This window comes from Lonchura striata, chromosome 1 (genome assembly GCF_046129695.1).
Source record: "Lonchura striata isolate bLonStr1 chromosome 1, bLonStr1.mat, whole genome shotgun sequence".
Classification (NCBI taxonomy): domain Eukaryota; kingdom Metazoa; phylum Chordata; class Aves; order Passeriformes; family Estrildidae; genus Lonchura; species Lonchura striata.
The window spans coordinates 73893207-73906593 of NC_134603.1; the positions used below are offsets into that span (position 1 = coordinate 73893207).

Consider the following 13387-nt stretch of genomic DNA (forward strand, 5'->3'; position numbering starts at 1 on the left):
TGTATCAATAAATATTTATACATTGTGACTGTACCTATAGAGCTGTTGCATAAAGAGTTTTTATTTGTAATGTTGCCTGGAAATGTCAAGTAAATAATAGCTGCTAAATAAGCACAACTTTTGGAGCCTTGTAGTTAAAACTTTCACTCAGTGGACAGATGTCTTCTCAAGTGAGCAGCAGTGTTCTTGGACTGTGCTGGGTTGCTGGTAGGTGGCAATGCTTGTTCTGTTGTAGCAGCCTACAAAAGCATTGTAACTAATCTGTGTCTCCCCTTTTTATTCAGAACAGCCATGTGTGATTGTTTTTGAAATTTCTGGAAAACACTAGAGGCTATTTCAGGTCACATTGGGTGGAAATAAATCTGTCATTTTTGACTGAAGTTTAGTGTCTGTTTTCCACTTGCAAGGAGTTGCAACTTGGTCAAGTTATAATTTCCAGAAATTTTGTATTTCTTTTTTTCTTGTTTTGAAGTTATAATGTTTCAGAAATTAAGGAATTAATTCAAACAATTATTTTTAGTATGAATATGCTTTAGCCTGCTGCTTTATGGAAGTGGTGGGATAGATTGATTTCACCAGTGTTTGCAGAGCCAGGTGTCTTTGCTGCATAGTAAAATGGATTTTGTAATAGGAGAGAGATGTATAGTATGGTAGGACTAAGAGCCTGAAACTTGAATGATAGATGAAACATTTTACAGTTCTGAAAGATTCACTTGATTTTCCAAATGGTATTGAAGCTGCTCCTCTTCTGTGCCTATGAGAGATACTTAGTTAATCTCACTGTTCTGTGGAGTTGTCATGCAAAATTTAGGTGGGATCATGTAGTGTTTTGCTGTGATGGTGGTATTGGCAATTGAACAAAAATACTGTAATGATCATTACATGGCTTTCCCTTTAAAAAGAGGAAAAGGAATTTAACCTGAGGGAATGAATTAAGTGGGCTTTTTGAATAACAGCAGGAACATAATATGCCCTTTTGGTGATGTAACCTACATTTTATCTTGATACTATTCAAATGCTTGAAAGCTGTCAGGAAATCAGAATATCAGCTCAGGCACTGTTACATTAAATCTGTGGGATATTGAATGGGCAGAGAACTGTATTCCCTAAATTCTGCTACAACACTTCAGTATGTTAAATTCTCTAACTTCTGTCCATTACTTAGTGCTAGTTTGTACTGAAAAGATTTTGTCTGTAGGTTGCTTTTAACTGTGTGAACACAGAATAGTCATTCATGGATAACTTAGAATAAAACAGTGTAAATTCTCTTTTTCAGCAGTTGTACAGAGTAGGTGATTGGTGCAGTGGAGCAATGACTGACATGGGAGTTGGGAAGGGTACTTTTGTGCTGCCCTGCTTTCCCCCATCTTTATGACTTAGCAGCTGCATTGTTCTGGGCCTTGATGTAGCACAGCATCTGATAACTGTGTCTTTAACATTGCTTTAACCTTTAACATAACTTTTAAAGATTTTCTTATTAAGCAGATAAACCTGTTTAAATTAGAAGTAGTTAACTGATAGCTTGGGCTGCTCCTTGAAGAACTGATCATGATAGAAACAAAGCACATGGTCATGTCATTGGCAGAGTAAGAAGTTCAGGAAGATTTTATGTGTCAAAAATGATTTTTGGTTTGTTAGAACTACTCTTTGGTTGTCTGTCATATCAATGTAAAAACAAATGATAGAGAGTTGTTTTGTCTGTTTGTCTTTTGCAGGAGCTGCTCACGTGCTGTGAAGAAGGTAAAGGTGAGATTAAGGATGGCCTGGAGGTGATGCTTAGTGTGCCAAAGCGAGCCAATGATGCCATGCACCTCAGCATGCTGGAAGGTAGGATTCAAGCTGCCTTTCCAATTCATTGTGTGCTGCAGATTAACTTTGTTTTGTGAACATGTTCTTCTTTTTCTGTTTGTATTTTCCATATCATTTTGGCAGGGCTATATGAGATGACTATTTAGGAAAATAAATTGTTACAGTCAGCTGGTAGAGTTTTAGTAATTTTTGAAGTGTTCTTTCACCTTGATCTATAGTTGTGCCACTGCAGATTTGAAAAACATGTAGGCTAATGAAGTAGTCCACTACTCACCCAAAATGCAATAGGTGACTGGCCAGATATACTGGCTTTGGCTGCATTCTCCAACCTTAGCTTCTTTGTATGAGATTGATAAGTGTATTATTGGTGATTTTGCTCATTTATGTATCAAATCATTATCTCTAAGAAGTTTGTCTTCTTCACATCTGTTTTCTGCCTGTTCCATAACAGACTTTTGGTTGAAATCTATCTTCTGGCAGTAAAATGTCAGCATAAGCCAACGTAGCCCAAGCCTGACCCAGCATAATCATGTTCATGGCAGACAGTGGAGGCTGGATGTAATGCATCTATGTGCTTAGAACAACTTCATGCCAAAATCTGTTTTGCAATTGGCATGTAATAATTTATAATGGTGCAATCATACATTCAGTAATAAAAATGTTTTTCTTGGGTGTTTAAATTTTTTGAGAAAAAAGCAGGGCCCTCTTACCGTACAGTTGCCGAATAAATACTTTTAAGTGCTTCTAGTCAATATGCCTTTTCTTCCCCTCTGCCTTCTGGTAGTAGCATGCAGCTTGTTGTGGAATTTCCAGTATTGTACTAGATACTGGAATTTTTTGCCTAGGTTTGATATGTGATCCATGATCATATAAATGCTCCAAATCACCTCTGTTCCTTCTTTTTAAACAGTAAGGATATTGGTCAGTTTACAGGATCACTTCCAAATGCCTGTTCAGGAGGTGATCTTAGTATTATAAAGGCTGACCAACTTTGGCAATAATCTTTTAACACTGGGAATGTGGCTGGAGAATATCCTAATCTTTTACATTAATTGGTTTTACAACAAATCATATGTGCATTGTTGAGTCATCCCATGTTGGACAAATATAGTGAGTGAGCACATTTCCTCTTTATCTCTCCAGAGGATTTTGAATGAACATCCTGGCAGAACTTGCCTCTGATCCTCTCCATACTGTTGCCCTTTTCAGAACATGAGAACTGGCAAGCAGTTATCTATTTGAAATACATTCTGATACCACTCAGGAGAGTATGGTAGACAACTTTTGTTATCCTCCAACTCTAAAGCTGTGCATTAAACTGGGTGAATATGGTACCATTAAAATGGAAGTAAAATTGTTGGTATTCTCAATCTTCATATTTTTTTCATTATGTCTCAATACAAGTGAGCCAGCTGGTTATTACTTTACTGTGGATCTATTCTGGCATGACCAATGGCAGGCTGATTGTATGCCAACAGCTCCAAGCTGCCATGTTTCTCCATCCCCAGTTGGAACACATTTCTGTGCTCATTGCCCACATGGTAGAGAAGGTGTACCTCCAGAAAGGTGGCATGCAGGAGCTTGCCTCTCTAAGAAGAACCTGATGTGCTCTATGTCTTTGTAAGTTGCTTACTTTCTACAGTGGTAGAAAGCTCATAAGAGAAATCATTTTCATCACAGAAGAGGTTACCAGAAGCTGACAGAGACAGATTTGTCATTTGTTGGTAAAATATTGCTCAAAGAGTTGATTAAGTTCTTAATCTTAACATCTTAGTTGGATGTCTGAATTTAGAAATATATTTGAGTTGCAGTTATATTTAGTATATTGCAGTGTTAAAAATCTTGGTTTTAGTATTGTTGGAATCTCATGTTTTGGAAGTTGTGTAAGAGAGAAAAAATCATACAGTTTTAAGAGCAGAAGCTGTGCTTTTTATGTTACTTGTATTACCAACTTTTCATGGTAAAGCTTTCCTTCTGTTTTTAGGCTTTGATGAAAATATAGAATCTCAGGGAGAACTCATCCTTCAAGAATCCTTCCAAGTGTGGGACCCAAAAACCTTGATTCGAAAGGGAAGAGAGAGGCACCTTTTCCTTTTTGAGATGTCCTTAGTTTTCAGTAAAGAAGTGAAGGACTCGAGTGGAAGGAGCAAGTACATTTACAAGAGCAAACTGTTTGTAAGTATGGGAGAGCAACTGATCATATTTCAAACAAGAAATACTTCTAGACAACAAAACTGTCTAGATTAGGCTTCAGCTAAGCTCAGGTGATTTAAGTGTGCCTGAAAAACTGGAAATAATATTAAAGAGCACTGAAAAGAACAGCCTTGGAATGTATAGACTGAATCTCACTTTGGTGCTTTCTCTTGCTTTTGAGGAGAAAGGATAGGTTCAAAGCAACTACTGAAGGATACATGTCAGTCTTGGTATGTCAGGTCAAATGAAAATCAATATTGGGCTAGACTGGTTTTGTCTTAATTGTGTGTTGTTTGCACATTCTTTAACACTTATTTGTATAAAGCAGAAGGATGGAAGGAGTTGATGAGCTGCCTTCAACTTTTCTTGATTACTATTGCTGTTAAGGATTCGTTTTAGTGGATATCCTACATCTACTGATTGGGGAAGGCAAGAACTTTGTTTTGGAAAAGTTCATTCCAGAATGTTTGCTGAGACCAGTGTTCTTACAATAAAGTTCTGCATATAGAATTATAATACTTAACGGTCTACTGAAAGGATGTAAAGATGGAAATGTTTTTCTTCTCATTAAAGAAAAAAACAAAACAAACAAAAAAAAAAAAAAAAAAAAAAAAAAAAAAAAAACCAGTCCAAAACCTCCGCTCTTGCTTTCCTTATCTCTAGAATACATGCATTACAAAATATGACTCTGGAATTCACATCCTTACCTTCCTATGTTGTTGGATGACTTGGGTGAGAGTAGTATTCACACTCCATAAATTTAAGTAGCCAAGTGGCAAGACAGTCTCCCGTGGCTTGCTCTGCATCTATCAAAGGCAGGATTAGCTTTTATACCAAATAGTTTAGAGCAAGTACTTGAAATTACTTTCCTTCTCAGAACTACACTCTAGAAAACATTATTCTTGTATTGACCCTATTAGAATATATAACTAAGTCTAGATGGTATAAATACTGAGTCTTTTCTATGTGCTTCTTTTCCTTCATTCATTCCCACTTCTGTGTCTAAACTGGTAAAACAGGTTGGTGAAAAAAAAACAAACCCTCTTTTTTCCATATCTTTCTTTGCATATTCTGTCACTTCATTTCCAACTCTTACTTTCCTTCCTGATGCCAGTCAGCTAGCAGGTAACACAGCTACTGCTGTTTGTTGAGCACATCTTTCTTTGGTGCTCTTAAGAGCCCCAAATTAAAAAAAAAAAAAAATGCTGGTAAATTGGAGAATATTAATAGCTGCAAAGGGATTATGTGGGAGAGTCAACAAAACTGAAAAATTAGTTCTGTTAAAAATCATCAGGTCAGTTCCTCTGGCAGGAATTTAGCAGTAGCTTTAGGTCTTAGAGAAGCTGATGGAAATCTTAAAGACTCTCATTGTACCTCATTTTTTAAAATACAAGGATTCTTTTTGTTGTCATATTCTATCTGGCAAAATACCCTGTAGTGTAGCTTACTATTATAACAGCTCTTATAGTTTAATCTTTAGAAAAAGCATGTTTTGAAAGCATGCATGTTGATTTGAGCTGAAGATCTTTTTTGTATGTTATGCTATCTTATGACTTTACAAAAATGAGGTCCTTCTTTTTGCTTTGGGCATCAGGATTTCCCTAGCACAGCATACTCAATGGCATTATATATATATATATATATATATATATATACACACACACACATACACACAACACATGTATATGGGCAGAATGTGTTAATGAACTCATTTGGCAAGAGATTTAAGTGTCCAAGAGCAAATGCCTAAGGAGGGTTGTGGAAAAAAAGGCAGGCAGGTGTTACTTTGACAGAATATTCTCCCAGTCACTAGTAAGTGGATGTTTGGGAGCTTCCTCACCTCAGTAACATGCATCCAGTAACCCACAATGATTTCTGTTCTGTGAGCCTGTCCTGGAAAGCCACATGCAGACTTAGCATCTTTTGCTGAGAGCTGTGTTGATCAACTGCCTATTGGGCAAAGACAGTTGTGTGTGGAAGCATAGATGTTGGGATGGGATTATTTTAGAAGAAAAAAAGTAACTAAAGAGCTTTCACCCACCCACACACAAAAAAAAAAAAAAAGAAAGCCAAATTGACATCCAAGTGATACAAGAAAAAAAGTACCTTTACTCAGGTATTGGGTATCCTAGCATCTCGTGTGTTGAAGTGTGTACGTGCTAATGATGATGTGTATGAGGGGAAAAATACAGCTTCTAATCATGTGAGAATATTTAGCAGCTGTTGGGGGAGTGAGGGCTCTTCTAATTTGAGCTGTATTTCTTAGTTTGTAAATTTTTTTGGAACAGAGCCTGTATGAATTGTTTAAAGTGGAAGCCATTTCATATGAGTGAGATTATCCAGTCAGAAAGTGAGAACATTTTGGATGATAATTAGCTTTTAAGGTCTGACATAAGAACATTCCTACAGACTGATTGTTCATGTAGTTGTGTCACAAAATTCTCCAGGGAAGCTACATTTCTGAATTATTTAATCTGTTTCAGAGGGAAAGAAGCACACTAGGAAAGGCTCATTTGGCAGAAAAGAAACCAGTTTTAGAAGCTATCAAGAGAATTCTTAAGCATATCTTATCTGAGAGAGAGCATAAAAATCGAATAGTGAGTGTTCTCCAATGGAAAAGAATAGGGAGAGAAGTCAAAACTACTTTTTGCCAAGCATCTTCTTCAGAGTTATAAGGCTTTTACTGTCAAGTCCAAGAACGAAAATAAGCAATTCGGTATTGAGATTGTAAGTGTTATTGTTTCTTGTCACTTTATAGAAAAGACTGTTAAACTTGCAGTTCTTCCTTTTTTGAAGAGACCTCACACTGCACCAGAATAAAGGATTCTCTCTAGCATATGAGTTAGCCTTAAGCTCCTGAAAACCTCTTCAAATAGCAGTCCTCAATTTTGTAGATTATTAGCATGCTTTTGTTAGCTTCTGAGAAAAAATGCTGTGTGGTCCTAACAATTTTTTTGTAATTCTAGACTTCTGAACTGGGTGTCACAGAACATGTAGAAGGAGACCCCTGCAAGTTTGCTCTGTGGGTTGGAAGGACACCAACTTCAGACAACAAAATTGTTCTCAAGGTAATTTTAGCAGATGTGCTTCTAGTCTATAGCAAGTCTTGTAGATGTTTTTGTTATCTCCTTGTTGTGAAAGCAAGGAGTGATTTCCTGCTTTGAGAGGGATAGCTGCTGACAAATAATTTCATTTGTATTTGCAGAGGTGCTGGTGTATATATATGTAACTCATGTGGTCTGAGAGCAGAGGGGAATCTTTGTAGCCTACTGAAGAATTAAACAGACCTGCTTTCACAAATCATAGTAGGGAGAGGTTTGATCCCACGGACTTCCATAAGCTTGAAGACTTCAGCAATTAGCTGTCAGGGAGCTGGTGTCATAAAGAAATTATGGCATCAGTGTTAGCTTTCACACTCAAGTCATAGCTGCTTGTTGGCAATGCTGCTTTTCATGACCCATATTTTTCTGCAGAAAACAAACACTGCAAGAGATTTTTATGTCTTTCTGTGGGCTACAAGTTTTCCTGAAGCTACTTGCCTTTGGATGAAAGGTTCATGTAATGCCTATAAATTTTGTGTCTGGGCAAGTTACAGGTGTCAGTAGTGCTCTTTGCCTAACTAGAAGAATGGCTAAATTAGTGTTTTCTGTGATTATGGCATGTAACTCCTCAACTGAAAAACCTGTTCTGTAATACCATAAGCAGCTAATGGGTAATCTAGCATATTTTGAGGAGCTCTGTTGAACTGAAGCAAAGTTCATATTCCCATTTATGGGTTAATACACCTACTATTTAACTTGTTTGTGATTTCACATATATTCATAGTGAATACTAATAATGTCACTTAAAAATGGCATCTTCAATTCACATGTCCAAATTTGAATCTTTTCCTTGTGAATTACAGGCTAACAATAGTTTGCATTAGGCTTCTGGCAGCAGTCAAGGAATGCAAGGAAATTAAATGTAACTTTAATGCATACTAGATTTTCTTTCAGTTTTTAATGTTCCCATAAATTCACAGACAATGTTTTGCAGCCTGAAATTATGCTCCCAGGGCAGAGACAAATAAAAAGTTTTAATTAAGGTTTCTCTACATAAGATCACTTTAAGGTGTTTCTGTTCTGTGCTTTATTTAGTGCAGAGGATATTTAGAAAATTTCTATGATACATCAAGCTCTTCCACAATTTTGTGGACTTTGTTTGATTTTTCAGTTTTGAAGGCTGGAAACAGGCACTTCCTTACCTCATTAATATTAGAAGTAAATTCCATGAAATACTAAATAAAAGATTTTTTTAAAGGGCATGTTTAGGTTATTTTCCTAAATGTTTTTGTTTGTAAAAGAAAACAAAATTCTTTTTCCTACCTGTCCATCTGTTCCTACAATTTTCTTAATCCCTTTAGAATTCCTGGTTATTATATATTTATAATATATTAAATATTTATAATGTATTTGAAGCCAATTATTTCAGGATACAGCAATTAAGAGAAGTAGTATATAATTAAGGAAACTATATGTAATAATTTCTTTAGATCTGCAATAATATTTATATTTGGCAGTATTTCAGGTGCAGGGTTAAATTGGGCTAAGCAATCAGATTACAAGTCGGGCAGGTGGATATCAAGTAACTTCTGGAGTATTTAAAAAAATAGATATGTTGCAGGCAGTAATTAGCATACAATCCCTAAATTAGCTTTCTGCCTCAAGATTTGTATCAAAAAGTGGGAAGAGTAATACATGAAATGTGTTGCCGTAAAAGTTAACTTCTTTTGCTGGTAATAGTAGATTATTATTCTTTCAAATTAGAATTGACCTAAAATGTAGTGTGACTTTAAAACACCAGCATTCAAGGTGTTAGTACTGGAGTTCTCTAAGTTATTACTAGAATTCGTCTCATTCTCATTAGATACATACCAGGCTTTAGTGATCAAGTTAAAAAAGTAAACTCTGAATTAAGTTTGAAATATTTTTAAAATTACCAATATTAATAGTGTTGAGAGGTGTAAAGTAGTGTTGGCGATTCAAAGTCAAGGCAGCCAGCTAGAATTTCCTTTTCTCTGTTCAGGTTTCCAGAAATTTTTCACAAAGTCATTCTTTGTGTATTCCTCTTTGTGTTTATTAGCTGACTGTATGTGTGGATCTACTCAGCCATAATGGTCCTCTGTGGGGGTTTTGTTTCTTTTGCATATCAAAGGCATCCAGTATAGAGAATAAACAGGACTGGATCAAACACATCCGGGAAGTGATACAAGAAAGGACTATTCATCTGAAAGGGGCATTGAAAGAGCCCATCCATATTCCCAAAACTGCACCAACAACAAAACAGAAAGGAAGAAGGTAAGTAGTATTTCAAATGATCAGAGATCTCTAAGTATACAACAGTGCTCTTTCCCCTGTAGTGTTGAATTTTGAATGCCTTTTAAGTGAATTGGACAAATGCAAGAGTCATTTTGTCCACTTTTATCTTATCATTAATTCACAGTTTTCTGTAGTGCTGAATTTGTTGATATTTCTGCTCTGAACAGTCCCTGGCCTGTGTAAATGAGCCATTACAGAAGGGATTTGGAGCTGCAGTACAGGATAACTGTACATTTTAGACTTTTTGCAATTCTGCATGTGTTACTCAGGTCCTTCATTTTCCTTTTATGAAGCTTGAAATGTGTCACAAGTATCCTCCTTGCTAGCTTTGGCTAAGTGACTGTGCAAGTTTGTTGCCATATTTCTGGCTCACTGGTTGTTGCCTTAATTTTATGTGATGTATACCTTGCAAATGAATCTCTTCTCTTACAGCAGAGAACAGAGTACTAAGTACTCTGTATTTGATTCTTGCATCAGTAAATTTGGTGTCTCTTGCCACACTGGGAGTGTCTCACTTCCTTAACTAGCATGTTACAAACACAGTACTACTCTTGTAATGAAAACTGAATTCTTTGCAGAGATGGCGAGGACCTGGACAGTCAGGGAGATGGCAGCAGCCAGCCTGATACTATTTCAATTGCCTCACGAACCTCCCAGAACACACTAGACAGTGATAAGGTAAGTTTCCCGGGCATTGCTCTGTGCTGAGAGCAGATGATTTGTCCCTTAGTGTGAATTAGCACCCAAGATTAATCCTTAGTACCTTCAGAGAAGAGGCATGGAAATACTTGGTCTCTTAAAAATAGCAGTCTGCAGTAGAGAAAATACCTTGATATCATGGGGGAGCAGGAGCAATTGATTAAATCTAATAGGTCATGAAGAGATTATGTTTGTGCCAATTTGAAAACATTTTGGTCCCCTCTGGTCTGCAGTTTGCTCAAAGATTTAACCCAGTTTAAAATGAAAGGGTTTTTTTCCACAAAATTTGATAGTGATGCACAGAATTTTTCTTGATGTTAATTTCAGCCTTCCTGAAAGCATGCCATCTGTTTTTCATGTTGGCTTGAGGCTGGTGATTGCCAGAGTTACTGTTGTAAAGGGAAATACTCTCCAATGTTTATGGGTTAGGGAGTAGGTGTTCACTTTCTGCATGAAAACTGATGGAATTGTCCAGAAGTAACCCACCAGACTCTCATTTCATACTAGCGCTGGTGTTTCCTTTCCTCCATCTCTTCCTGTAGATTTTGGCTGGGTTGTACCGTAAGGATACACAACCTGAGTTTCCCTTGGGTGGAAGAAAGATAAGTGTCAAAAGAATAAAAATTTTCCAAATATGTTCGTGTTAATAGGAATTGAAACAAGATTTTTGGCAAGTGAGAAGTGTTAGGACCCTGGAGGGAGGTAGAGATGGATAATAAAAGTTTATCAAACAGAAGAATGAATTAAAACACTGAAGACACCTAGCAAATTACTTTAAAGTTTGCTTAGGGCCTTCTGGTCTATTACTTCCTTGCACAAAATTGTTTTGATGAGCCATTCAAACTATGCAGATAAATGACCAGTATTCTTCAGGGTAGCTAAATGAATAGGTTCTCAGAATAATATTTTGACCATTCTCATTATCACCTAAACTCTGTGTGAGTTTTTTCTATCTTCACATGTTGCTCAAACTCTGTGGTTTGATTTTTCCATATGGAGAACCAGAGAGGAGGAGGGAAATATCAGATGCTTAGGTTGCTCTTGTATTTGTCAAGAACAGCATATGTTTTGACTTTGTGCATTTGTACTGCGGTTGTTCTGTAGTTTTGGTAGCGGCTTCTAAAGATAGCTGTGAGAAGAACAGTTGGTTGGAGGAAGAACTCTTTTGATGACTTTTGTTTTGCTGTCTTAGCATTCTAACTTAACTATTTAGGGATTTAAAAACATTGAGTTTTGTCTGCTAGCAAACAGTTCTTCAAAGAAGAGTTCAGGTAACTTGTGACACCCAGAAGCAAGCCATGCTTTTTGTAATTTCCCTGGCTGAGACACCAGGCTGTGTGCATGCAGGCTGGAGGGGATGCAGTCCATCCCTGCCCTGCAGAGCCATCACCCTTCTGCTCTTGTTTGTGATGCACTGTTCACTAGGGTGGATAGCACGGTTGTCTCCTGATGCCGCTCTCAGGAATATTTCATGCATGGTGTGAGAATTGCTGAGAAAGGTGGCCAAGCAGAATGTCCTCAGGATTGTTTTCCAGCCTGACATGAGGAGGAGTCTTACCAACAACCTGTTCAACAGGAGTTAAAAGGAGAAGGAATGGAAGGAAGGAGAAGTGGAAAACACTTTTCAGTATTTTCCTGACAGTTTTTAGGTGTGATTATTGACTGTATTGTTGTATTTCAAGTATTTTTGAGATCTTGCATTTATGCATAAAATTTTTGTTAGGCTTTTCTTTGCCAAGAAAAACAAACTGATGACTCCCTGGAAATCACTTGTGCTGTGTGTTGTATGTCCAAGGAAACAATTTACTACTGTGCACTTCTAAAAAGGGTGTGAATTAGCAGTGTAGCTTTGTTTAGTGTTTCTATTGTATGTTTTGGTTTGCTAAATAATTGAGAAAATCTTTAATCTATTTAAAAATGTAAAATAAAAATTATTAAGGAACAGTAACAGGCCAGTGAAATCTGCAGGGTGTCTTAACACCATTGCCGAGTCTGAGGTAATCTCTCACTTTGGATGTTGAAAATTCATTAGCTACAGTTGACCTGGAATTTAAAATCTACTCTGCTTTCTTAGCCTAGAAGCTTAAAGTGTGTGTGAATTTCTTACAGAAATGGAATAAAAGAGTTGTACAGATTTAAAGTGCTGTTGATGTGGTTAGCCAGAGGAAGCAGTGGAGCTCCTTGGTCAAATTTGGAGCATGGAGCTAATTGAGATGGGATTCCAAATCAAGAAACATTAAAAACATTAAACATTGATATTAAAAATATAAATGATTCTTGGACCACTCATTTGATATTACTTGGTATTAAATATCACAGAAAATACTTGATATTAAAAATATCAAGTAATTAAAACCAGTAATAATTGAGTAGTAGAACTGTTTCGTGCTATATTTCTTAATAATCTCTTGCTGAACATTCTTCTGTTCACATGTATCCATTATTGAGGTTGAGAAAAGACAAAAAAATACCAAACATGTTATATTAATCAACAACTAAGTAATACCATTTTTTTAGTTCCTCCAATTACGTATTCAGACAGTTCATTCTTTTAAAATAAATGTTTTGGTTAGAAGTGCTAAACTGTTATAGAGGGAGTATATCAGGATTGAAGTCCTTTATCCAAATGTCAATATTCTTTCTCACCTTCTCAGAGATACACTTTGAAAGAGCTGAAAATCCTTAACCTTGATAGTAAGTGGTTGAATATTGTCCAGATGAACTTCTTTGCTTGCATCTTGTTTTCTGACATAATTGTAATTGCCATAACAACAGAGAATAAATTCACGATTAGCATTTTTCTTCTCCACCCTTGCTTTTTAGGCTAGAATTTTAACCTTTGATTGTTGGCTTCACTGTTGCAATGCTGCTTTTCAGTAATGACTGGGATGATGCAATAGACCATATGTTTAAAAAGCTGACATTGACATCCTTCCCAGCTTCTTGTCATCTGAAAATAGTGCTGGAAGGCAGAATTAGAAATCAGAATAATCTTGGCAATGGGAAAAATTAACTGGCAAAATACTGTGCAATGTAATAGGAACACATTTGAGCTTATATGAATAGGTAGAAATAGCTAATGAAAACAGTGAGAATCTGAAACCATTTTTGAGAGGATGATTGAGAAGCTACAGAGGCTCACAAGATGTTTATTATTTAGCTGTGTGACGCATCTGGGAGGGCAAGGAAAGCATTAATATATTGACTTGTAGAAATGAGATGCTGAGGACACTGAGTCCTCGTTATTTACTCAGAACTCATAAGGCTTCCATTAGATACTGCATTCAGTTTTGAGTACAGAATTTTGGAAAATCAGTGGTTCATTGGAG

At 36.5% G+C, this 13387-nt stretch overlaps 1 protein-coding gene across 3 annotated transcripts in view; it reads left to right on the forward strand.

The window, feature by feature from the left end:
- Positions 1 to 13387, forward strand: part of TRIO (trio Rho guanine nucleotide exchange factor) — a 247541-nt gene that overhangs the window by 162417 nt on the left and 71737 nt on the right. For all 3 annotated transcript variants that reach the window (XM_021528950.2, XM_021528952.2, XM_021528953.2), the window contains exons 29-33: positions 1716 to 1827; positions 3794 to 3984; positions 6969 to 7070; positions 9196 to 9338; positions 9938 to 10037. In XM_021528950.2, the coding sequence (XP_021384625.2) occupies positions 1716 to 1827; positions 3794 to 3984; positions 6969 to 7070; positions 9196 to 9338; positions 9938 to 10037 (648 nt within the window). The remainder of the gene's footprint in view (positions 1 to 1715; positions 1828 to 3793; positions 3985 to 6968; positions 7071 to 9195; positions 9339 to 9937; positions 10038 to 13387) is intronic.